The 27,088-nt window shown below is 35.5% G+C and overlaps 1 protein-coding gene across 1 annotated transcript in view; it reads left to right on the forward strand.

Moving 5' to 3' along the window:
- Positions 1–26,459, forward strand: part of LOC593638 (enhancer of rudimentary homolog) — a 35,730-nt gene extending 9,271 nt beyond the window's left edge. Inside the window, exons 3-4 of the mRNA XM_030999094.1 lie at positions 25,094–25,214; positions 26,105–26,459. Coding sequence (XP_030854954.1) covers positions 25,094–25,214; positions 26,105–26,198 — 215 coding nt within the window. The 3' untranslated portion in view covers positions 26,199–26,459. The remainder of the gene's footprint in view (positions 1–25,093; positions 25,215–26,104) is intronic.
- The last annotated feature ends 629 nt before the right edge of the window (positions 26,460–27,088 follow it).

The raw sequence follows: 27,088 nt of genomic DNA on the forward strand, positions 1-27,088 counted from the left end.
TTCTAGAGGGCGTTTTTGGCAAATTTTGGAAAATTTTGGCAAATGATGAAAATCCTCCAGTTTTTTTTGCCAATATTGGCAAGGGGTTAGCTTATCGTTTTTGCAAATAATTTGAACATTTTGCATTATTTTTTATTTGGTCTCAATGAACTTCTCTGCACATCATTAGGTTGATCAAACCCCTGTTTGTTTTCTAGAGGGGCATTTTGGCAAATTTTGAAAATCCTCACATTTTTGCCAAAATGACAAGGGGTAATAGGTCACCGTTTTTTGCAAATGATTAAAAAAAAAAAATTATTGTTTATTTGGTCTCAGTGATCTTCCCTGCACGTCATTAGGTTGATCAAACCCCTGTTTGTTTTCTAGAGGGGCGTTTTGGGCAAATTTTGGCAAATGATGAAAATCCTGACTTTTTGGCCAAAATGGCAAGGGGTTAGCTTGTTGTTTTTGCAAATAATTTGAACATTTTGCATTATTGTTTATTTGGTCTCAATGAACTTCTCTGCACATCATTAGGTTGATCAAACCCCTGTTTGTTTTCTAGAGGGGCATTTTGGGCAAATTTTGGCAAATTTTGAAAATCCTCACATTTTGGCCAAAATGACAAGGGGTTAGCTCATCGTTTTTGCAAATAATTTGAACATTTTGCAGTATTGTTTATTTGGTCTCAATGAACTTCTCTGCACATCAATAGGTTGATCGAACCCCTGTTTGTTTTTTAGAAGGGCATTTTGGCAAATGATGAAAATCCTGACTTTTTGGCCAAAATGACAAGGGGTTAGCTCACTGTTGTTTTGCAAATAATTAGAACATTTTCATTATTGTTTATTTGGTCTCAATGAACTTCTCTGCACATCATTAGGTTGATCAAACCCCTGTTTGTTTTCTAGAGGGCGTTTTTGGCAAATTTTGGCAAATTTTGGCAAATGATGAAAATCTTGACATTTTGGCCAAAATGACAAGGGGTAATAGGTCACCGTTTTTTGCAAATGATTAAAAAAAATTAATTATTGTTTATTTGGTCTCAGTGATCTTCCCTGCACGTCATTAGGTTGATCAAACCCCTGTTTGTTTTCTAGAGGGGCGTTTTGGGCAAATTTTGGCAAATGATGAAAATCCTGACTTTTTGGCCAAAATGGCAAGGGGTTAGCTTGTTGTTTTTGCAAATAATTTGAACATTTTGCATTATTGTTTATTTGGTCTCAATGAACTTCTCTGCACATCATTAGGTTGATCAAACCCCTGTTTGTTTTCTAGAGGGGCATTTTGGGCAAATTTTGGCAAATTTTGAAAATCCTGACTTTTTGGCCAAAATGACAAGGGGTTAGCTCACTGTTGTTTTGCAAATAATTAGAACATTTTCATTATTGTTTATTTGGTCTCAATGAACTTCTCTGCACATCATTAGGTTGATCAAACCCCTGTTTGTTTTCTAGAGGGGCGTTTTGGGCAAATTTTGGCAAATGATGAAAATCCTGACTTTTTGGCCAAAATGGCAAGGGGTTAGCTTGTTGTTTTTGCAAATAATTTGAACATTTTGCATTATTGTTTATTTGGTCTCAATGAACTTCTCTGCACATCATTAGGTTGATCAAACCCCTGTTTGTTTTCTAGAGGGCATTTTGGCAAATTTTGAAAATCCTCACATTTTGGCCAAAATGACAAGGGGTTAGCTCACCATTTTTGCAAATAATTTGAACATTTTGCATTATTGTTTATTTGGTCTCAATGTACTTCCCTGCACATCATTAGGTTGATCAAACCCCTGTTTGTTTTCTAGAGGGCATTTTGGCAAATTTTGAAAATCCTCACATTTTGGCCAAAATGACAAGGGGTTAGCTCACCATTTTTGCAAACAATTTAAACATTTTCATTTTTTTTTATTTGGTCTCAATGTACTTCCCTGCACATCATTAGGTTGATCGAACCCCTGTTTGTTTTCTAGAGGGCGTTTTTGGCAAATTTTGGCAAATTTTGGCAAATGATGAAAATCCTCCAGTTTTTTTGCCAATATTGGCAAGGGGTTAGCTTATCATTTTTGCAAATAATTTGAACATTTTGCATTATTTTTTATTTGGTCTCAATGAACTTCTCTGCACATCATTAGGTTGATCAAACCCCTGTTTGTTTTCTAGAGGGGCATTTTGGCAAATTTTGAAAATCCTCACATTTTTGCCAAAATGACAAGGGGTAATAGGTCACCGTTTTTTGCAAATGATTAAAAAAAAAAAATTATTGTTTATTTGGTCTCAGTGATCTTCCCTGCACGTCATTAGGTTGATCAAACCCCTGTTTGTTTTCTAGAGGGCCGTTTTGGGCAAATTTTGGCAAATGATGAAAATCCTGACTTTTTGGCCAAAATGGCAAGGGGTTAGCTCATCATTTTTGCAAATAATTAGAACATTTTTCATTATTTTTTATTTGGTCTCAATGAACTTCTCTGCACATCAATATGTTGATCAAACCCCTGTTTTTCTAGAGGGCATTTTGGCAAATTTTGAAAATCCTCACATTTTGGCCAAAATGACAAGGGGTTAGCTCACCATTTTTGCAAATAATTTGAACATTTTTCATTATTTTTTATTTGGTCTCAATGTACTTCCCTACACATCATTAGGTTGATCGAACCCCTGTTTGTTTTCTAGAGGGCGTTTTTGGCAAATTTTGGCAAATGATGAAAATCTTGACATTTTGGCCAATATTGCAAGGGGTTAGCTCATCGTTTTTGCAAATAATTTGAACATTTTGCAGTATTGTTTATTTGGTCTCAATGAACTTCTCTGCACATCAATAGGTTGATCGAACCCCTGTTTGTTTTTTAGAAGGGCATTTTGGCAAATGATGAAAATCCTGACTTTTTGGCCAAAATGACAAGGGGTTAGCTCACTGTTGTTTTGCAAATAATTAGAACATTTTCATTATTGTTTATTTGGTCTCAATGAACTTCTCTGCACATCATTAGGTTGATCAAACCCCTGTTTGTTTTCTAGAGGGCGTTTTTGGCAAATTTTGGCAAATTTTGGCAAATGATGAAAATCTTGACATTTTGGCCAAAATGACAAGGGGTAATAGGTCACCGTTTTTTGCAAATGATTAAAAAAAATTAATTATTGTTTATTTGGTCTCAGTGATCTTCCCTGCACGTCATTAGGTTGATCAAACCCCTGTTTGTTTTCTAGAGGGGCGTTTTGGGCAAATTTTGGCAAATGATGAAAATCCTGACTTTTTGGCCAAAATGGCAAGGGGTTAGCTTGTTGTTTTTGCAAATAATTTGAACATTTTGCATTATTGTTTATTTGGTCTCAATGAACTTCTCTGCACATCATTAGGTTGATCAAACCCCTGTTTGTTTTCTAGAGGGGCATTTTGGGCAAATTTTGGCAAATTTTGAAAATCCTGACTTTTTGGCCAAAATGACAAGGGGTTAGCTCACTGTTGTTTTGCAAATAATTAGAACATTTTCATTATTGTTTATTTGGTCTCAATGAACTTCTCTGCACATCATTAGGTTGATCAAACCCCTGTTTGTTTTCTAGAGGGCGTTTTTGGCAAATTTTGGCAAATTTTGGCAAATGATGAAAATCTTGACATTTTGGCCAAAATGACAAGGGGTAATAGGTCACCGTTTTTTGCAAATGATTAAAAAAAATTAATTATTGTTTATTTGGTCTCAGTGATCTTCCCTGCACGTCATTAGGTTGATCAAACCCCTGTTTGTTTTCTAGAGGGGCGTTTTGGGCAAATTTTGGCAAATGATGAAAATCCTGACTTTTTGGCCAAAATGGCAAGGGGTTAGCTTGTTGTTTTTGCAAATAATTTGAACATTTTGCATTATTGTTTATTTGGTCTCAATGAACTTCTCTGCACATCATTAGGTTGATCAAACCCCTGTTTGTTTTCTAGAGGGCATTTTGGCAAATTTTGAAAATCCTCACATTTTGGCCAAAATGACAAGGGGTTAGCTCACCATTTTTGCAAATAATTTGAACATTTTGCATTATTGTTTATTTGGTCTCAATGTACTTCCCTGCACATCATTAGGTTGATCAAACCCCTGTTTGTTTTCTACAGGGCATTTTGGCAAATTTTGAAAATCCTCACATTTTGGCCAAAATGACAAGGGGTTAGCTCACCATTTTTGCAAACAATTTAAACATTTTCATTTTTTTTTATTTGGTCTCAATGTACTTCCCTGCACATCATTAGGTTGATCGAACCCCTGTTTGTTTTCTAGAGGGCGTTTTTGGCAAATTTTGGCAAATTTTGGCAAATGATGAAAATCCTCCAGTTTTTTTGCCAATATTGGCAAGGGGTTAGCTTATCATTTTTGCAAATAATTTGAACATTTTGCATTATTTTTTATTTGGTCTCAATGAACTTCTCTGCACATCATTAGGTTGATCAAACCCCTGTTTGTTTTCTAGAGGGGCATTTTGGCAAATTTTGAAAATCCTCACATTTTTGCCAAAATGACAAGGGGTAATAGGTCACCGTTTTTTGCAAATGATTAAAAAAAAAAAATTATTGTTTATTTGGTCTCAGTGATCTTCCCTGCACGTCATTAGGTTGATCAAACCCCTGTTTGTTTTCTAGAGGGCCGTTTTGGGCAAATTTTGGCAAATGATGAAAATCCTGACTTTTTGGCCAAAATGGCAAGGGGTTAGCTCATCATTTTTGCAAATAATTAGAACATTTTTCATTATTTTTTATTTGGTCTCAATGAACTTCTCTGCACATCAATATGTTGATCAAACCCCTGTTTTTCTAGAGGGCATTTTGGCAAATTTTGAAAATCCTCACATTTTGGCCAAAATGACAAGGGGTTAGCTCACCATTTTTGCAAATAATTTGAACATTTTTCATTATTTTTTATTTGGTCTCAATGTACTTCCCTACACATCATTAGGTTGATCGAACCCCTGTTTGTTTTCTAGAGGGCGTTTTTGGCAAATTTTGGCAAATGATGAAAATCTTGACATTTTGGCCAATATTGCAAGGGGTTAGCTCATCGTTTTTGCAAATAATTTGAACATTTTGCAGTATTGTTTATTTGGTCTCAATGAACTTCTCTGCACATCAATAGGTTGATCGAACCCCTGTTTGTTTTTTAGAAGGGCATTTTGGCAAATGATGAAAATCCTGACTTTTTGGCCAAAATGACAAGGGGTTAGCTCACTGTTGTTTTGCAAATAATTAGAACATTTTCATTATTGTTTATTTGGTCTCAATGAACTTCTCTGCACATCATTAGGTTGATCAAACCCCTGTTTGTTTTCTAGAGGGCGTTTTTGGCAAATTTTGGCAAATTTTGGCAAATGATGAAAATCTTGACATTTTGGCCAAAATGACAAGGGGTAATAGGTCACCGTTTTTTGCAAATGATTAAAAAAAATTAATTATTGTTTATTTGGTCTCAGTGATCTTCCCTGCACGTCATTAGGTTGATCAAACCCCTGTTTGTTTTCTAGAGGGGCGTTTTGGGCAAATTTTGGCAAATGATGAAAATCCTGACTTTTTGGCCAAAATGGCAAGGGGTTAGCTTGTTGTTTTTGCAAATGATTTGAACATTTTGCATTATTGTTTATTTGGTCTCAATGAACTTCTCTGCACATCATTAGGTTGATCAAACCCCTGTTTGTTTTCTAGAGGGGCATTTTGGGCAAATTTTGGCAAATTTTGAAAATCCTGACTTTTTGGCCAAAATGACAAGGGGTTAGCTCACTGTTGTTTTGCAAATAATTAGAACATTTTCATTATTGTTTATTTGGTCTCAATGAACTTCTCTGCACATCATTAGGTTGATCAAACCCCTGTTTGTTTTCTAGAGGGCGTTTTTGGCAAATTTTGGCAAATTTTGGCAAATGATGAAAATCTTGACATTTTGGCCAAAATGACAAGGGGTAATAGGTCACCGTTTTTTGCAAATGATTAAAAAAAATTAATTATTGTTTATTTGGTCTCAGTGATCTTCCCTGCACGTCATTAGGTTGATCAAACCCCTGTTTGTTTTCTAGAGGGGCGTTTTGGGCAAATTTTGGCAAATGATGAAAATCCTGACTTTTTGGCCAAAATGGCAAGGGGTTAGCTTGTTGTTTTTGCAAATAATTTGAACATTTTGCATTATTGTTTATTTGGTCTCAATGAACTTCTCTGCACATCATTAGGTTGATCAAACCCCTGTTTGTTTTCTAGAGGGCATTTTGGCAAATGAAGAAAATCCTGACTTTTTGGCCAAAATGGCAAGGGGTTAGCTCATCATTTTTGCAAATAATTTGAACATTTTTCATTATTGTTTATTTGGTCTCAATGAACTTCCCTGGACATCATTAGCTTGATCAAACCCCCTACTTGTTTTCTAGAGGGCCGTTTTGGGCAAATTTTGGCAAATGATGAAAATCCTGACTTTTTGGCCAAAATGGCAAGGGGTTAGCTCATCATTTTTGCAAATAATTAGAACATTTTTCATTATTTTTTATTTGGTCTCAATGAACTTCTCTGCACATCAATATGTTGATCAAACCCCTGTTTTTCTAGAGGGCATTTTGGCAAATTTTGAAAATCCTCACATTTTGGCCAAAATGACAAGGGGTTAGCTCACCATTTTTGCAAATAATTTGAACATTTTTCATCATTTTTTTATTTGGTCTCAAAACTCTCAATGTACTTCCCTGCACATCATTAGGTTGATCAAACCCCTGTTTGTTTTCTAGAGGGCGTTTTTGGCAAATTTTGGCAAATGATGAAAATCTTGACATTTTGGCCAATATTGCAAGGGGTTAGCTCATTGTTTTTGCAAATAATTTGAACATTTTGCAGTATTGTTTATTTGGTCTCAATGAACTTCTCTGCACATCAATAGGTTGATCGAACCCCTGTTTGTTTTTTAGAAGGGCATTTTGGCAAATGATGAAAATCCTGACTTTTTGGCCAAAATGACAAGGGGTTAGCTCACTGTTTTTGCAAATAATTAGAACATTTTCATTATTGTTTATTTGGTCTCAATAAACTTCTCTGCACATCATTAGGTTGATCAAACCCCTGTTTGTTTTCTAGAGGGCGTTTTTGGCAAATTTTGGCAAATTTTGGCAAATTTTGGCAAATGATGAAAATCTTGACATTTTGGCCAATATTGCAAGGGGTTAGCTCATCGTTTTTGCAAATAATTTGAACATTTTGCATTATTGTTTATTTGGTCTCAATGAACTTCCCTGCACATCATTAGCTTGATCAAACCCCCTACTTGTTTTCTAGAGGGGCGTTTTGGGCAAATTTTGGCAAATGATGAAAATCCTGACATTTTGGCCAATATTGCAAGGGGTTAGCTCATCGTTTTTGCAAATAATTTGAACATTTTTCATTATTTTTTATTTGGTCTCAATGAACTTCTCTGCACATCATTAGGTTGATCAAACCCCTGTTTGTTTTCTAGAGGGGCATTTTGGCAAATTTTGAAAATCCTCACATTTTCGCCAAAATGACAAGGGGTAATAGGTCACCGTTTTTGGCAAATGATTAAAAAAAAATTAATTATTGTTTATTTGGTCTCAGTGATCTTCCCTGCACGTCATTAGGTTGATCAAACCCCTGTTTGTTTTCTAGAGGGGCGTTTTGGGCAAATTTTGGCAAATGATGAAAATCCTGACTTTTTGGCCAAAATGACAAGGGGTTAGCTCACTGTTGTTTTGCAAATAATTAGAACATTTTCATTATTGTTTATTTGGTCTCAATGAACTTCTCTGCACATCATTAGGTTGATCAAACCCCTGTTTGTTTTCTAGAGGGCGTTTTTGGCAAATTTTGGCAAATTTTGGCAAATGATGAAAATCTTGACATTTTGGCCAAAATGACAAGGGGTAATAGGTCACCGTTTTTTGCAAATGATTAAAAAAAAATAATTATTGTTTATTTGGTCTCAGTGATCTTCCCTGCACGTCATTAGGTTGATCAAACCCCTGTTTGTTTTCTAGAGGGGCGTTTTGGGCAAATTTTGGCAAATGATGAAAATCCTGACTTTTTGGCCAAAATGGCAAGGGGTTAGCTTGTTGTTTTTGCAAATAATTTGAACATTTTGCATTATTGTTTATTTGGTCTCAATGAACTTCTCTGCACATCATTAGGTTGATCAAACCCCTGTTTGTTTTCTAGAGGGGCATTTTGGGCAAATTTTGGCAAATTTTGAAAATCCTGACTTTTTGGCCAAAATGACAAGGGGTTAGCTCACTGTTGTTTTGCAAATAATTAGAACATTTTCATTATTGTTTATTTGGTCTCAATGAACTTCTCTGCACATCATTAGGTTGATCAAACCCCTGTTTGTTTTCTAGAGGGGCGTTTTGGGCAAATTTTGGCAAATGATGAAAATCCTGACTTTTTGGCCAAAATGGCAAGGGGTTAGCTTGTTGTTTTTGCAAATAATTTGAACATTTTGCATTATTGTTTATTTGGTCTCAATGAACTTCTCTGCACATCATTAGGTTGATCAAACCCCTGTTTGTTTTCTAGAGGGCATTTTGGCAAATGAAGAAAATCCTGACTTTTTGGCCAAAATGGCAAGGGGTTAGCTCATCATTTTTGCAAATAATTTGAACATTTTTCATTATTGTTTATTTGGTCTCAATGAACTTCCCTGGACATCATTAGCTTGATCAAACCCCCTACTTGTTTTCTAGAGGGCCGTTTTGGGCAAATTTTGGCAAATGATGAAAATCCTGACTTTTTGGCCAAAATGGCAAGGGGTTAGCTCATCATTTTTGCAAATAATTAGAACATTTTTCATTATTTTTTATTTGGTCTCAATGAACTTCTCTGCACATCAATATGTTGATCAAACCCCTGTTTTTCTAGAGGGCATTTTGGCAAATTTTGAAAATCCTCACATTTTGGCCAAAATGACAAGGGGTTAGCTCACCATTTTTGCAAATAATTTGAACATTTTTCATCATTTTTTTATTTGGTCTCAAAACTCTCAATGTACTTCCCTGCACATCATTAGGTTGATCAAACCCCTGTTTGTTTTCTAGAGGGCGTTTTTGGCAAATTTTGGCAAATGATGAAAATCTTGACATTTTGGCCAATATTGCAAGGGGTTAGCTCATTGTTTTTGCAAATAATTTGAACATTTTGCAGTATTGTTTATTTGGTCTCAATGAACTTCTCTGCACATCAATAGGTTGATCGAACCCCTGTTTGTTTTTTAGAAGGGCATTTTGGCAAATGATGAAAATCCTGACTTTTTGGCCAAAATGACAAGGGGTTAGCTCACTGTTTTTGCAAATAATTAGAACATTTTCATTATTGTTTATTTGGTCTCAATAAACTTCTCTGCACATCATTAGGTTGATCAAACCCCTGTTTGTTTTCTAGAGGGCGTTTTTGGCAAATTTTGGCAAATTTTGGCAAATTTTGGCAAATGATGAAAATCTTGACATTTTGGCCAATATTGCAAGGGGTTAGCTCATCGTTTTTGCAAATAATTTGAACATTTTGCATTATTGTTTATTTGGTCTCAATGAACTTCCCTGCACATCATTAGCTTGATCAAACCCCCTACTTGTTTTCTAGAGGGGCGTTTTGGGCAAATTTTGGCAAATGATGAAAATCCTGACATTTTGGCCAATATTGCAAGGGGTTAGCTCATCGTTTTTGCAAATAATTTGAACATTTTTCATTATTTTTTATTTGGTCTCAATGAACTTCTCTGCACATCATTAGGTTGATCAAACCCCTGTTTGTTTTCTAGAGGGGCATTTTGGCAAATTTTGAAAATCCTCACATTTTCGCCAAAATGACAAGGGGTAATAGGTCACCGTTTTTGGCAAATGATTAAAAAAAAATTAATTATTGTTTATTTGGTCTCAGTGATCTTCCCTGCACGTCATTAGGTTGATCAAACCCCTGTTTGTTTTCTAGAGGGGCGTTTTGGGCAAATTTTGGCAAATGATGAAAATCCTGACTTTTTGGCCAAAATGACAAGGGGTTAGCTCACTGTTGTTTTGCAAATAATTAGAACATTTTCATTATTGTTTATTTGGTCTCAATGAACTTCTCTGCACATCATTAGGTTGATCAAACCCCTGTTTGTTTTCTAGAGGGCGTTTTTGGCAAATTTTGGCAAATTTTGGCAAATGATGAAAATCTTGACATTTTGGCCAAAATGACAAGGGGTAATAGGTCACCGTTTTTTGCAAATGATTAAAAAAAAATAATTATTGTTTATTTGGTCTCAGTGATCTTCCCTGCACGTCATTAGGTTGATCAAACCCCTGTTTGTTTTCTAGAGGGGCGTTTTGGGCAAATTTTGGCAAATGATGAAAATCCTGACTTTTTGGCCAAAATGGCAAGGGGTTAGCTTGTTGTTTTTGCAAATAATTTGAACATTTTGCATTATTGTTTATTTGGTCTCAATGAACTTCTCTGCACATCATTAGGTTGATCAAACCCCTGTTTGTTTTCTAGAGGGGCATTTTGGGCAAATTTTGGCAAATTTTGAAAATCCTGACTTTTTGGCCAAAATGACAAGGGGTTAGCTCACTGTTGTTTTGCAAATAATTAGAACATTTTCATTATTGTTTATTTGGTCTCAATGAACTTCTCTGCACATCATTAGGTTGATCAAACCCCTGTTTGTTTTCTAGAGGGGCGTTTTGGGCAAATTTTGGCAAATGATGAAAATCCTGACTTTTTGGCCAAAATGGCAAGGGGTTAGCTTGTTGTTTTTGCAAATAATTTGAACATTTTGCATTATTGTTTATTTGGTCTCAATGAACTTCTCTGCACATCATTAGGTTGATCAAACCCCTGTTTGTTTTCTAGAGGGCATTTTGGCAAATGAAGAAAATCCTGACTTTTTGGCCAAAATGGCAAGGGGTTAGCTCATCATTTTTGCAAATAATTTGAACATTTTTCATTATTGTTTATTTGGTCTCAATGAACTTCCCTGGACATCATTAGCTTGATCAAACCCCCTACTTGTTTTCTAGAGGGCCGTTTTGGGCAAATTTTGGCAAATGATGAAAATCCTGACTTTTTGGCCAAAATGGCAAGGGGTTAGCTCATCATTTTTGCAAATAATTAGAACATTTTTCATTATTTTTTATTTGGTCTCAATGAACTTCTCTGCACATCAATATGTTGATCAAACCCCTGTTTTTCTAGAGGGCATTTTGGCAAATTTTGAAAATCCTCACATTTTGGCCAAAATGACAAGGGGTTAGCTCACCATTTTTGCAAATAATTTGAACATTTTTCATCATTTTTTTATTTGGTCTCAAAACTCTCAATGTACTTCCCTGCACATCATTAGGTTGATCAAACCCCTGTTTGTTTTCTAGAGGGCGTTTTTGGCAAATTTTGGCAAATGATGAAAATCTTGACATTTTGGCCAATATTGCAAGGGGTTAGCTCATTGTTTTTGCAAATAATTTGAACATTTTGCAGTATTGTTTATTTGGTCTCAATGAACTTCTCTGCACATCAATAGGTTGATCGAACCCCTGTTTGTTTTTTAGAAGGGCATTTTGGCAAATGATGAAAATCCTGACTTTTTGGCCAAAATGACAAGGGGTTAGCTCACTGTTTTTGCAAATAATTAGAACATTTTCATTATTGTTTATTTGGTCTCAATAAACTTCTCTGCACATCATTAGGTTGATCAAACCCCTGTTTGTTTTCTAGAGGGCGTTTTTGGCAAATTTTGGCAAATTTTGGCAAATTTTGGCAAATGATGAAAATCTTGACATTTTGGCCAATATTGCAAGGGGTTAGCTCATCGTTTTTGCAAATAATTTGAACATTTTGCATTATTGTTTATTTGGTCTCAATGAACTTCCCTGCACATCATTAGCTTGATCAAACCCCCTACTTGTTTTCTAGAGGGGCGTTTTGGGCAAATTTTGGCAAATGATGAAAATCCTGACATTTTGGCCAATATTGCAAGGGGTTAGCTCATCGTTTTTGCAAATAATTTGAACATTTTTCATTATTTTTTATTTGGTCTCAATGAACTTCTCTGCACATCATTAGGTTGATCAAACCCCTGTTTGTTTTCTAGAGGGGCATTTTGGCAAATTTTGAAAATCCTCACATTTTCGCCAAAATGACAAGGGGTAATAGGTCACCGTTTTTGGCAAATGATTAAAAAAAATTAATTATTGTTTATTTGGTCTCAGTGATCTTCCCTGCACGTCATTAGGTTGATCAAACCCCTGTTTGTTTTCTAGAGGGGCGTTTTGGGCAAATTTTGGCAAATGATGAAAATCCTGACTTTTTGGCCAAAATGACAAGGGGTTAGCTCACTGTTGTTTTGCAAATAATTAGAACATTTTCATTATTGTTTATTTGGTCTCAATGAACTTCTCTGCACATCATTAGGTTGATCAAACCCCTGTTTGTTTTCTAGAGGGCGTTTTTGGCAAATTTTGGCAAATTTTGGCAAATGATGAAAATCTTGACATTTTGGCCAAAATGACAAGGGGTAATAGGTCACCGTTTTTTGCAAATGATTAAAAAAAAATAATTATTGTTTATTTGGTCTCAGTGATCTTCCCTGCACGTCATTAGGTTGATCAAACCCCTGTTTGTTTTCTAGAGGGGCGTTTTGGGCAAATTTTGGCAAATGATGAAAATCCTGACTTTTTGGCCAAAATGGCAAGGGGTTAGCTTGTTGTTTTTGCAAATAATTTGAACATTTTGCATTATTGTTTATTTGGTCTCAATGAACTTCTCTGCACATCATTAGGTTGATCAAACCCCTGTTTGTTTTCTAGAGGGGCATTTTGGGCAAATTTTGGCAAATTTTGAAAATCCTGACTTTTTGGCCAAAATGACAAGGGGTTAGCTCACTGTTGTTTTGCAAATAATTAGAACATTTTCATTATTGTTTATTTGGTCTCAATGAACTTCTCTGCACATCATTAGGTTGATCAAACCCCTGTTTGTTTTCTAGAGGGCGTTTTTGGCAAATTTTGGCAAATTTTGGCAAATGATGAAAATCTTGACATTTTGGCCAAAATGACAAGGGGTAATAGGTCACCGTTTTTTGCAAATGATTAAAAAAAATTAATTATTGTTTATTTGGTCTCAGTGATCTTCCCTGCACGTCATTAGGTTGATCAAACCCCTGTTTGTTTTCTAGAGGGGCGTTTTGGGCAAATTTTGGCAAATGATGAAAATCCTGACTTTTTGGCCAAAATGGCAAGGGGTTAGCTTGTTGTTTTTGCAAATAATTTGAACATTTTGCATTATTGTTTATTTGGTCTCAATGAACTTCTCTGCACATCATTAGGTTGATCAAACCCCTGTTTGTTTTCTAGAGGGCATTTTGGCAAATGAAGAAAATCCTGACTTTTTGGCCAAAATGGCAAGGGGTTAGCTCATCATTTTTGCAAATAATTTGAACATTTTTCATTATTGTTTATTTGGTCTCAATGAACTTCCCTGGACATCATTAGCTTGATCAAACCCCCTACTTGTTTTCTAGAGGGCCGTTTTGGGCAAATTTTGGCAAATGATGAAAATCCTGACTTTTTGGCCAAAATGGCAAGGGGTTAGCTCATCATTTTTGCAAATAATTAGAACATTTTTCATTATTTTTTATTTGGTCTCAATGAACTTCTCTGCACATCAATATGTTGATCAAACCCCTGTTTTTCTAGAGGGCATTTTGGCAAATTTTGAAAATCCTCACATTTTGGCCAAAATGACAAGGGGTTAGCTCACCATTTTTGCAAATAATTTGAACATTTTTCATCATTTTTTTATTTGGTCTCAAAACTCTCAATGTACTTCCCTGCACATCATTAGGTTGATCAAACCCCTGTTTGTTTTCTAGAGGGCGTTTTTGGCAAATTTTGGCAAATGATGAAAATCTTGACATTTTGGCCAATATTGCAAGGGGTTAGCTCATTGTTTTTGCAAATAATTTGAACATTTTGCAGTATTGTTTATTTGGTCTCAATGAACTTCTCTGCACATCAATAGGTTGATCGAACCCCTGTTTGTTTTTTAGAAGGGCATTTTGGCAAATGATGAAAATCCTGACTTTTTGGCCAAAATGACAAGGGGTTAGCTCACTGTTTTTGCAAATAATTAGAACATTTTCATTATTGTTTATTTGGTCTCAATAAACTTCTCTGCACATCATTAGGTTGATCAAACCCCTGTTTGTTTTCTAGAGGGCGTTTTTGGCAAATTTTGGCAAATTTTGGCAAATTTTGGCAAATGATGAAAATCTTGACATTTTGGCCAATATTGCAAGGGGTTAGCTCATCGTTTTTGCAAATAATTTGAACATTTTGCATTATTGTTTATTTGGTCTCAATGAACTTCCCTGCACATCATTAGCTTGATCAAACCCCCTACTTGTTTTCTAGAGGGGCGTTTTGGGCAAATTTTGGCAAATGATGAAAATCCTGACATTTTGGCCAATATTGCAAGGGGTTAGCTCATCGTTTTTGCAAATAATTTGAACATTTTTCATTATTTTTTATTTGGTCTCAATGAACTTCTCTGCACATCATTAGGTTGATCAAACCCCTGTTTGTTTTCTAGAGGGGCATTTTGGCAAATTTTGAAAATCCTCACATTTTCGCCAAAATGACAAGGGGTAATAGGTCACCGTTTTTGGCAAATGATTAAAAAAAAAAAATTATTGTTTATTTGGTCTCAGTGATCTTCCCTGCACGTCATTAGGTTGATCAAACCCCTGTTTTTTTTCTAGAGGGGCGTTTTGGGCAAATTTTGGCAAATGATGAAAATCCTGACTTTTTGGCCAAAATGGCAAGGGGTTAGCTTATCGTTTTTGCAAATAATTTGAACATTTTGCATTATTGTTTATTTGGTCTCAATGAACTTCTCTGCACATCATTAGGTTGATCAAACCCCTGTTTGTTTTCTAGAGGGGCGTTTTGGGCAAATTTTGGCAAATGATGAAAATCCTGAAGTTTTGGCCAATATTGGCAAGGGGTTAGCTTATCGTTTTTGCAAATAATTTGAACATTTTCATTATTTTTTATTTGGTCTCAATGAACTTCTCTGCACATCAATAGGTTGATCGAATCCCTGTTTGTTTTCTAGAAGGGCATTTTGGCAAATGATGAAAATCCTGACTTTTTGGCCAAAATGACAAGGGGTTAGCTCACCATTTTTGCAAATAATTTGAACATTTTTCATTATTTTTTATTTGGTCTCAATGTACTTCCCTGCACATCATTAGGTTGATCAAACCCCTGTTTGTTTTCTAGAGGGCGTTTTTGGCAAATTTTGGCAAATGATGAAAATCTTGACATTTTGGCCAATATTGCAAGGGATTAGCTCATCGTTTTTGCAAATAATTTGAACATTTTGCATTATTGTTTATTTGGTCTCAATAAACTTCCCTGCACATCATTAGGTTGATCGAACCCCTGTTTGTTTTCTAGAGGGGCGTTTTGGGCAAATTTTGGCAAATGATGAAAATCCTGAAGTTTTGGCAAGGGGTAAGCTCATCGTTTTTGCAAATAATTTGAACATTTTTCATTACTTTTTATTTGGTCTCAATGAACTTCTCTGCACATCATTAGGTTGATCAAACCCCTGTTTGTTTTCTAGAGGGGCATTTTGGCAAATTTTGAAAATCCTCACATTTTGGCCAAAATGACAAGGGGTTAGCTCACCATTTTTGCAAATAATTTGAACATTTTGCATTATTGTTTATTTGGTCTCAATGTACTTCCCTGCACATCATCAGGTTGATCAAACCCCTGTTTGTTTTCTAGAGGGCATTTTGGCAAATTTTGAAAATCCTCACATTTTGGCCAAAATGACAAGGGGTTAGCTCACCATTTTTGCAAACAATTTAAACATTTTCATTTTTTTTTATTTGGTCTCAATGTACTTCCCTGCACATCATTAGGTTGATCAAACCCCTGTTTGTTTTCTAGAGGGGCGTTTTGGGCAAATTTTGGCAAATGATGAAAATCCTGACTTTTTGGCCAAAATGGCAAGGGGTTAGCTCATCATTTTTGCAAATAATTTGAACATTTTTCATTATTTTTTATTTGGTCTCAATGAACTTCTCTGCACATCAATAGGTTGATCGAACCCCTGTTTGTTTTCTAGAGGGCATTTCGGCAAATTTTGAAAATCCTCACATTTTGGCCAAAATGACAAGGGGTTAGCTCACCATTTTTGCAAATAATTTGAACATTTTGCATTATTGTTTATTTGGTCTCAATGTACTTCCCTGCACATCATTAGGTTGATCGAACCCCTGTTTGTTTTCTAGAGGGCGTTTTTGGCAAATTTTGGCAAATGATGAAAATCCTGACTTTTTGGCCAAAATGGCAAGGGGTTAGCTCATCATTTTTGCAAATAATTTGAACATTTTTCATTATTGTTTATTTGGTCTCAATGAACTTCCCTGGACATCATTAGCTTGATCAAACCCCTGTTTGTTTTCTAGAGGGGCGTTTTGGGCAAATTTTGGCAAATGATGAAAATCCTCCAGTTTTTTTTGCCAATATTGGCAAGGGGTTAGCTTATCATTTTTGCAAATAATTTGAACATTTTGCATTATTGTTTATTTGGTCTCAATGAACTTCTCTGCACATCATTAGGTTGATCAAACCCCTGTTTGTTTTCTAGAGGGGCATTTTGGCAAATTTTGAAAATCCTCACATTTTTGCCAAAATGACAAGGGGTAATAATAGGTCACCGTTTTTTGCAAATGATTAAAAAAAATAATTATTGTTTATTTGGTCTCAGTGATCTTCCCTGCACGTCATTAGGTTGATCAAACCCCTGTTTGTTTTCTAGAGGGCCGTTTTGGGCAAATTTTGGCAAATGATGAAAATCCTGACTTTTTGGCCAAAATGGCAAGGGGTTAGCTCATCATTTTTGCAAATAATTAGAACATTTTTCATTATTTTTTATTTGGTCTCAATGAACTTCTCTGCACATCAATATGTTGATCAAACCCCTGTTTTTTTAGAGGGCATTTTGGCAAATTTTGAAAATCCTCACATTTTGGCCAAAATGGCAAGGGGTTAGCTCACCATTTTTGCAAATAATTTGAACATTTTTCATTATTTTTTATTTGGTCTCAAAACTCTCAATGTACTTCCCTGCACATCATTAGGTTGATCAAACCCCTGTTTGTTTTCTAGAGGGCGTTTTTGGCAAATTTTGGCAAATGATGAAAATCTTGACATTTTGGCCAATATTGCAAGGGGTTAGCTCATCGTTTTTGCAAATAATTTGAACATTTTGCAGTATTGTTTATTTGGTCTCAATGAACTTCTCTGCACATCAATAGGTTGATCGAACCCCTGTTTGTTTTTTAGAAGGGCATTTTGGCAAATGATGAAAATCCTGACTTTTTGGCCAAAATGACAAGGGGTTAGCTCACTGTTTTTGCAAATAATTAGAACATTTTCATTATTGTTTATTTGGTCTCAATAAACTTCTCTGCACATCATTAGGTTGATCAAACCCCTGTTTGTTTTCTAGAGGGCGTTTTTGGCAAATTTTGGCAAATTTTGGCAAATTTTGGCAAATGATGAAAATCTTGACATTTTGGCCAATATTGCAAGGGGTTAGCTCATCGTTTTTGCAAATAATTTGAACACTTTGCATTATTGTTTATTTGGTCTCAATGAACTTCTCTGCACATCATTAGGTTGATCAAACCCCTGTTTGTTTTCTAGAGGGGCGTTTTGGGCAAATTTTGGCAAATGATGAAAATCCTGAAGTTTTGGCCAATATTGGCAAGGGGTTAGCTCACCATTTTTGCAAATAATTTGAACATTTTGCATTATTGTTTATTTGGTCTCAATGTACTTCCCTGCACATCATTAGGTTGATCAAACCCCTGTTTGTTTTCTAGAGGGCATTTTGGCAAATTTTGAAAATCCTCACATTTTGGCCAAAATGACAAGGGGTTAGCTCACCATTTTTGCAAACAATTTAAACATTTTCATTTTTTTTTATTTGGTCTCAATGTACTTCCCTGCACATCATTAGGTTGATCGAACCCCTGTTTGTTTTCTAGAGGGCGTTTTTGGCAAATTTTGGCAAATGATGAAAATCCTGACTTTTTGGCCAAAATGGCAAGGGGTTAGCTCATCATTTTTGCAAATAATTTGAACATTTTTCATTATTGTTTATTTGGTCTCAATGAACTTCCCTGGACATCATTAGCTTGATCAAACCCCCTACTTGTTTTCTAGAGGGGCGTTTTGGGCAAATTTTGGCAAATGATGAAAATCCTCCAGTTTTTTTTGCCAATATTGGCAAGGGGTTAGCTTATCGTTTTTGCAAATAATTTGAACATTTTGCATTATTGTTTATTTGGTCTCAATGAACTTCTCTGCACATCATTAGGTTGATCAAACCCCTGTTTGTTTTCTAGAGGGGCATTTTGGCAAATTTTGAAAATCCTCACATTTTTGCCAAAATGACAAGGGGTAATAGGTCACCGTTTTTTGCAAATGATTAAAAAAAAAAATTGTTTATTTGGTCTCAGTGATCTTCCCTGCACGTCATTAGGTTGATCAAACCCCTGTTTGTTTTCTAGAGGGCCGTTTTGGGCAAATTTTGGCAAATGATGAAAATCCTGACTTTTTGGCCAAAATGGCAAGGGGTTAGCTCACCATTTTTGCAAATAATTTGAACATTTTTCATTATTTTTTATTTGGTCTCAAAACTCTCAATGTACTTCCCTGCACATCATTAGGTTGATCGAACCCCTGTTTGTTTTCTAGAGGGGCGTTTTGGGCAAATTTTGGCAAATGATGAAAATCCTGAAGTTTTGGCCAATATTGGCAAGGGGTTAGCTCACCATTTTTGCAAATAATTTGAACATTTTGCATTATTGTTTATTTGGTCTCAATGAACTTCTCTGCACATCAATAGGTTGATCGAACCCCTGTTTGTTTTTTAGAAGGGCATTTTGGCAAATGATGAAAATCCTGACTTTTTGGCCAAAATGACAAGGGGTTAGCTCACTGTTTTTGCAAATAATTAGAACATTTTCATTATTGTTTATTTGGTCTCAATAAACTTCTCTGCACATCATTAGGTTGATCAAACCCCTGTTTGTTTTCTAGAGGGCGTTTTTGGCAAATTTTGGCAAATTTTGGCAAATTTTGGCAAATGATGATAATCTTGACATTTTGGCCAATATTGCAAGGGGTTAGCTCATCGTTTTTGCAAATAATTTGAACATTTTGCATTATTGTTTATTTGGTCTCAATGAACTTCCCTGCACATCATTAGCTTGATCAAACCCCCTACTTGTTTTCTAGAGGGGCGTTTTGGGCAAATTTTGGCAAATGATGAAAATCCTGAAGTTTTGGCAAGGGGTTAGTTCATCGTTTTTGCAAATAATTTGAACATTTTTCATTATTTTTTATTTGGTCTCAATGAACTTCTCTGCACATCATTAGGTTGATCAAACCCCTGTTTGTTTTCTAGAGGGGCATTTTGGCAAATTTTGAAAATCCTCACATTTTGGCCAAAATGACAAGGGGTAATAGGTCACCGTTTTTTGCAAATGATTAAAAAAAAATTAATTATTGTTTATTTGGTCTCAGTGATCTTCCCTGCACGTCATTAGGTTGATCAAACCCCTGTTTGTTTTCTAGAGGGGCGTTTTGGGCAAATTTTGGCAAATGATGAAAATCCTGACTTTTTGGCCAAAATGGCAAGGGGTTAGCTTATCGTTTTTGCAAATAATTTGAACATTTTGCATTATTGTTTATTTGGTCTCAATGAACTTCTCTGCACATCATTAGGTTGATCAAACCCCTGTTTGTTTTCTAGAGGGGCGTTTTGGGCAAATTTTGGCAAATGATGAAAATCCTGAAGTTTTGGCCAATATTGGCAAGGGGTTAGCTTATCGTTTTTGCAAATAATTTGAACATTTTCATTATTTTTTATTTGGTCTCAATGAACTTCTCTGCACATCAATAGGTTGATCGAATCCCTGTTTGTTTTCTAGAAGGGCATTTTGGCAAATGATGAAAATCCTGACTTTTTGGCCAAAATGACAAGGGGTTAGCTCACCATTTTTGCAAATAATTTGAACATTTTTCATTATTTTTTATTTGGTCTCAATGTACTTCCCTGCACATCATTAGGTTGATCAAACCCCTGTTTGTTTTCTAGAGGGCGTTTTTGGCAAATTTTGGCAAATGATGAAAATCTTGACATTTTGGCCAATATTGCAAGGGATTAGCTCATCGTTTTTGCAAATAATTTGAACATTTTGCATTATTGTTTATTTGGTCTCAATAAACTTCCCTGCACATCATTAGGTTGATCGAACCCCTGTTTGTTTTCTAGAGGGGCGTTTTGGGCAAATTTTGGCAAATGATGAAAATCCTGAAGTTTTGGCAAGGGGTAAGCTCATCGTTTTTGCAAATAATTTGAACATTTTTCATTACTTTTTATTTGGTCTCAATGAACTTCTCTGCACATCATTAGGTTGATCAAACCCCTGTTTGTTTTCTAGAGGGGCATTTTGGCAAATTTTGAAAATCCTCACATTTTGGCCAAAATGACAAGGGGTTAGCTCACCATTTTTGCAAATAATTTGAACATTTTGCATTATTGTTTATTTGGTCTCAATGTACTTCCCTGCACATCATTAGGTTGATCAAACCCCTGTTTGTTTTCTAGAGGGCATTTTGGCAAATTTTGAAAATCCTCACATTTTGGCCAAAATGACAAGGGGTTAGCTCACCATTTTTGCAAACAATTTAAACATTTTCATTTTTTTTTATTTGGTCTCAATGTACTTCCCTGCACATCATTAGGTTGATCAAACCCCTGTTTGTTTTCTAGAGGGGCGTTTTGGGCAAATTTTGGCAAATGATGAAAATCCTGACTTTTTGGCCAAAATGGCAAGGGGTTAGCTCATCATTTTTGCAAATAATTTGAACATTTTTATTATTGTTTATTTGGTCTCAATGAACTTCCCTGGACATCATTAGCTTGATCAAACCCCTGTTTGTTTTCTAGAGGGGCGTTTTGGGCAAATTTTGGCAAATGATGAAAATCCTCCAGTTTTTTTTGCCAATATTGGCAAGGGGTTAGCTTATCGTTTTTGCAAATAATTTGAACATTTTGCATTATTGTTTATTTGGTCTCAATGAACTTCTCTGCACATCATTAGGTTGATCAAACCCCTGTTTGTTTTCTAGAGGGGCATTTTGGCAAATTTTGAAAATCCTCACATTTTTGCCAAAATGACAAGGGGTAATAGGTCACCGTTTTTTGCAAATGATTAAAAAAAAAAAATTATTGTTTATTTGGTCCCAGTGATCTTCCCTGCACGTCATTAGGTTGATCAAACCCCTGTTTGTTTTCTAGAGGGCCGTTTTGGGCAAATTTTGGCAAATGATGAAAATCCTGACTTTTTGGCCAAAATGGCAAGGGGTTAGCTCATCATTTTTGCAAATAATTAGAACATTTTTCATTATTTTTTATTTGGTCTCAATGAACTTCTCTGCACATCAATATGTTGATCAAACCCCTGTTTTTCTAGAGGGCATTTTGGCAAATTTTGAAAATCCTCACATTTTGGCCAAAATGACAAGGGGTTAGCTCACCATTTTTGCAAATAATTTGAACATTTTTCATTATTTTTTATTTGGTCTCAAAACTCTCAATGTACTTCCCTGCACATCATTAGGTTGATCAAACCCCTGTTTGTTTTCTAGAGGGCGTTTTTGGCAAATTTTGGCAAATGATGAAAATCTTGACATTTTGGCCAATATTGCAAGGGGTTAGCTCATCGTTTTTGCAAATAATTTGAACATTTTGCAGTATTGTTTATTTGGTCTCAATGAACTTCTCTGCACATCAATAGGTTGATCGAACCCCTGTTTGTTTTTTAGAAGGGCATTTTGGCAAATGATGAAAATCCTGACTTTTTGGCCAAAATGACAAAGGGTTAGCTCACTGTTTTTGCAAATAATTAGAACATTTTCATTATTGTTTATTTGGTCTCAATAAACTTCTCTGCACATCATTAGGTTGATCAAACCCCTGTTTGTTTTCTAGAGGGCGTTTTTGGCAAATTTTGGCAAATTTTGGCAAATTTTGGCAAATGATGAAAATCTTGACATTTTGGCCAATATTGCAAGGGGTTAGCTCATCGTTTTTGCAAATAATTTGAACATTTTTCATTATTTTTTATTTGGTCTCAATGAACTTCTCTGCACATCATTAGGTTGATCAAACCCCTGTTTGTTTTCTAGAGGGGCATTTTGGCAAATTTTGAAAATCCTCACATTTTGGCCAAAATGACAAGGGGTAATAGGTCACCGTTTTTTGCAAATGATTAAAAAAAAATTAATTATTGTTTATTTGGTCTCAGTGATCTTCCCTGCACGTCATTAGGTTGATCAAACCCCTGTTTGTTTTCTAGAGGGGCGTTTTGGGCAAATTTTGGCAAATGATGAAAATCCTGACTTTTTGGCCAAAATGGCAAGGGGTTAGCTTATCGTTTTTGCAAATAATTTGAACATTTTGCATTATTGTTTATTTGGTCTCAATGAACTTCTCTGCACATCATTAGGTTGATCAAACCCCTGTTTGTTTTCTAGAAGGGCATTTTGGCAAATGATGAAAATCCTGACTTTTTGGCCAAAATGACAAGGGGTTAGCTCACCATTTTTGCAAATAATTTGAACATTTTTCATTATTTTTTATTTGGTCTCAATAAACTTCCCTGCACATCATTAGGTTGATCGAACCCCTGTTTGTTTTCTAGAGGGGCGTTTTGGGCAAATTTTGGCAAATGATGAAAATCCTGAAGTTTTGGCCAATATTGGCAAGGGGTTAGCTCACCATTTTTGCAAATAATTTGAACATTTTGCATTATTGTTTATTTGGTCTCAATGAACTTCTCTGCACATCAATAGGTTGATCGAACCCCTGTTTGTTTTTTAGAAGGGCATTTTGGCAAATGATGAAAATCCTGACTTTTTGGCCAAAATGACAAGGGGTTAGCTCACTGTTTTTGCAAATAATTAGAACATTTTCATTATTGTTTATTTGGTCTCAATAAACTTCTCTGCACATCATTAGGTTGATCAAACCCCTGTTTGTTTTCTAGAGGGCGTTTTTGGCAAATTTTGGCAAATTTTGGCAAATTTTGGCAAATGATGAAAATCTTGACATTTTGGCCAATATTGCAAGGGGTTAGCTCATCGTTTTTGCAAATAATTTGAACATTTTGCATTATTGTTTATTTGGTCTCAATGAACTTCCCTGCACATCATTAGGTTGATCGAACCCCTGTTTGTTTTCTAGAGGGGCGTTTTGGGCAAATTTTGGCAAATGATGAAAATCCTGACTTTTTGGCCAAAATGGCAAGGGGTTAGCTTATCGTTTTTGCAAATAATTTGAACATTTTGCATTATTGTTTATTTGGTCTCAATGAACTTCTCTGCACATCATTAGGTTGATCAAACCCGTTTGTTTTCTAGAGGGGCGTTTTGGGCAAATTTTGGCAAATGATGAAAATCCTGAAGTTTTGGCCAATATTGGCAAGGGGTTAGCTTATCGTTTTTGCAAATAATTAGAACATTTTCATTATTGTTTATTTGGTCTCAATAAACTTCTCTGCACATCATTAGGTTGATCAAACCCCTGTTTGTTTTCTAGAGGGCGTTTTTGGCAAATTTTGGCAAATTTTGGCAAATTTTGGCAAATGATGATAATCTTGACATTTTGGCCAATATTGCAAGGGGTTAGCTCATCGTTTTTGCAAATAATTTGAACATTTTGCATTATTGTTTATTTGGTCTCAATGAACTTCCCTGCACATCATTAGCTTGATCAAACCCCCTACTTGTTTTCTAGAGGGGCGTTTTGGGCAAATTTTGGCAAATGATGAAAATCCTGAAGTTTTGGCAAGGGGTTAGTTCATCGTTTTTGCAAATAATTTGAACATTTTTCATTATTTTTTATTTGGTCTCAATGAACTTCTCTGCACATCATTAGGTTGATCAAACCCCTGTTTGTTTTCTAGAGGGGCATTTTGGCAAATTTTGAAAATCCTCACATTTTGGCCAAAATGACAAGGGGTAATAGGTCACCGTTTTTTGCAAATGATTAAAAAAAAATTAATTATTGTTTATTTGGTCTCAGTGATCTTCCCTGCACGTCATTAGGTTGATCAAACCCCTGTTTGTTTTCTAGAGGGGCGTTTTGGGCAAATTTTGGCAAATGATGAAAATCCTGACTTTTTGGCCAAAATGGCAAGGGGTTAGCTTATCGTTTTTGCAAATAATTTGAACATTTTGCATTATTGTTTATTTGGTCTCAATGAACTTCTCTGCACATCATTAGGTTGATCAAACCCCTGTTTGTTTTCTAGAGGGGCGTTTTGGGCAAATTTTGGCAAATGATGAAAATCCTGAAGTTTTGGCCAATATTGGCAAGGGGTTAGCTTATCGTTTTTGCAAATAATTTGAACATTTTCATTATTTTTTATTTGGTCTCAATGAACTTCTCTGCACATCAATAGGTTGATCGAATCCCTGTTTGTTTTCTAGAAGGGCATTTTGGCAAATGATGAAAATCCTGACTTTTTGGCCAAAATGACAAGGGGTTAGCTCACCATTTTTGCAAATAATTTGAACATTTTTCATTATTTTTTATTTGGTCTCAATGTACTTCCCTGCACATCATTAGGTTGATCAAACCCCTGTTTGTTTTCTAGAGGGCGTTTTTGGCAAATTTTGGCAAATTTTGGCAAATTTTGGCAAATGATGAAAATCCTGACTTTTTGGCCAATATGGCAAGGGGTTTGGTCACCGTTTTTGGCATCATTAGGTTGATCGAACCCCTGTTTGTTTTCTAGAAGGGCATTTTGGCAAATGATGAAAATTCTGACTTTTTGGCCAATATGGTCACCATTTTTTCAAAAAATTTGATCGAACCCCTGTTTGTTTTCTAGAGGGGCGTTTTGGCAAATTTTGGCAAATGATGAAAATCCTGACATTTTGGCCAAAATGGCAAATACGCCGAGTTTAAAACCACTATTCATAGGAGTCATTTGTCAATCTTTCTCATCATTACCTTTTTTTGTTGTTTTACTTTCCAGGTATTTGTCGGATCTTTGAAGAGCATCTGAAGGCAATACATCCAAGTAGTCCATCAATAACGTATGACATCAGTGAGCTATTTGAATTCATTGATAAGATGCAGGATCTCTCATGCCTGGTGTAAGTAGACAAATGTCCAAATTGGCAATGCTGTGACGTATTTTGCGAGGTCCTCTTCAATTTGCTAAGCACAGAAAATTCCATAAACTTTCATTTTTGTAGTTATTGATGATTGACTAGATTTTTTTTGTTGTATAAAAACTCATTTGCAGTTAGAGTGCATGAATGAAAAATGTCTTTATTGAGAAAAGAAATTTCTGATTTCTGCTTCTAATACAACTAACTTAATATCAGTGTGGACTCCTTCTGATTGTATTTATTATTAAATAAAAGTCTCTTGCCAGCCAGTTATATATTTTCCTTGTAATTCTAACACCTGCCACATAAAGGACCAGTTTCGTAGTGTGTTGGGGTTGGGTGCCATTCACCTGTTGGGAGTGGCTGTGTTTCGACGGGCGGGATGTGAGTTGCGTGCATTGGTTGTTGCTAGGTTGGGCGAGCTCTAAAGTATTGCCAGCCTGGTAGCGGCTATCGTGTGCAATTGGCATTCTGGCTGTTGGGAAACGTGGAGACTGGTTTATTACTTTTCAGATAAACGGATCTACATGTGTCATGTACATCTTCTCCCCCTTCCTTATCCTTTTCCTTCCCTCTATTTATATCCTCTTCTCTCCTTTCCCTCCACCGTTACCACCTTTCGTTCCCATCTTTCTCTCTCTCTCTCTCTCTTCTTACTATTTTGCTCTTCAATCTAGTCTCCTCCCGACCTTTTCTCTCTTTCTCAATCTTTAAATGTCAACTCATTTCTTAGGCTTTCCCTATTATTACGTAATTATGTACATTATGTGACTTATTGTTGCTAGGTTTATCAATTATTTTGTAACTACATTGTATTTTGTATGTTTTGAATATGGATCAATAAAAGAATCTATCTATCCTTCAATTTTCAGTCTGGACACGGAAACTAAATGCCACTACGTACCAAAGAACAAGTTCTGGATCAAGGAGAAGATCTACGTCACTCTGAGCAAGGAAGCAGCCTAGTAGCACCACTCACTGTAGGACGGATGATGATGCTGCCTTCTATCTCTTTCTGTTTGTAAATATGTGCATACATGTACAGTTTTTTTATAAGATGAAGTAGCTTAAGAACAGACTAGCTGTGATAGTGTATTATGAACGAGATATTTACAGAAGCGTTCCCAGATGGAAGCGGTTAATAACTAAAGGCCTTTTAGATCTTGTTATCAAGAATGCGCTGTTTACATCCAGGTAGTCGAAACTCTTTGTTTTGATTTCAATTAACGCCCGCTCTTTGCATGCGGTCAAATAATGACCTCATTTTCATGCAAATCTTTTTCACAAAGATCCCAAGTTGAATTTAAAAATTATGGAGAGCCATTTGTAGCCCTAAAGCTTAGACCACACTGACAGGTGGCTATCTCATCAACTCGGCTCTCAAATAAGATAAGAAATAGAGGATCATGGGCGACCAAGTAGGACAGTGGGGCTTTAAAATAAAATATATTCAAAAACGACTTTTTATAACAGAAAATATGAATTATTTGAATCAACATTAAATAACTTTTACAAAATATTTTCATAGATGCTAATGGCTTTCCAAAAATGCTAAGTCCAAGTTACGATCTTTGTGAAACATCCCCCTGGTCTGGATATTGGTTGAGGATACAATAAAGTAGGTTTTACTTGAAAGAGAAAATTTGTTCATGTTCTTAGAAATCAATCTAATTATGGATTTATATTGGTGAACATTATTTGATCAATAACTTCATTTTATTGGGAGGCATTTGGAGTATATATACATGGAGCATTACTAGTTCCACCAATGGCAAGTGAAGTCATTTTGTTTTAAATCACTTTTCATGTGGTTTCTGTTTGAAAAATGCCAGGTACTTACAAAGTTTTATTTAAAT

This window comes from Strongylocentrotus purpuratus, unplaced genomic scaffold (assembly GCF_000002235.5).
Source record: "Strongylocentrotus purpuratus isolate Spur 01 unplaced genomic scaffold, Spur_5.0 spur5_scaffold_5, whole genome shotgun sequence".
NCBI classification, from domain to species: Eukaryota; Metazoa; Echinodermata; class Echinoidea; order Camarodonta; family Strongylocentrotidae; genus Strongylocentrotus; species Strongylocentrotus purpuratus.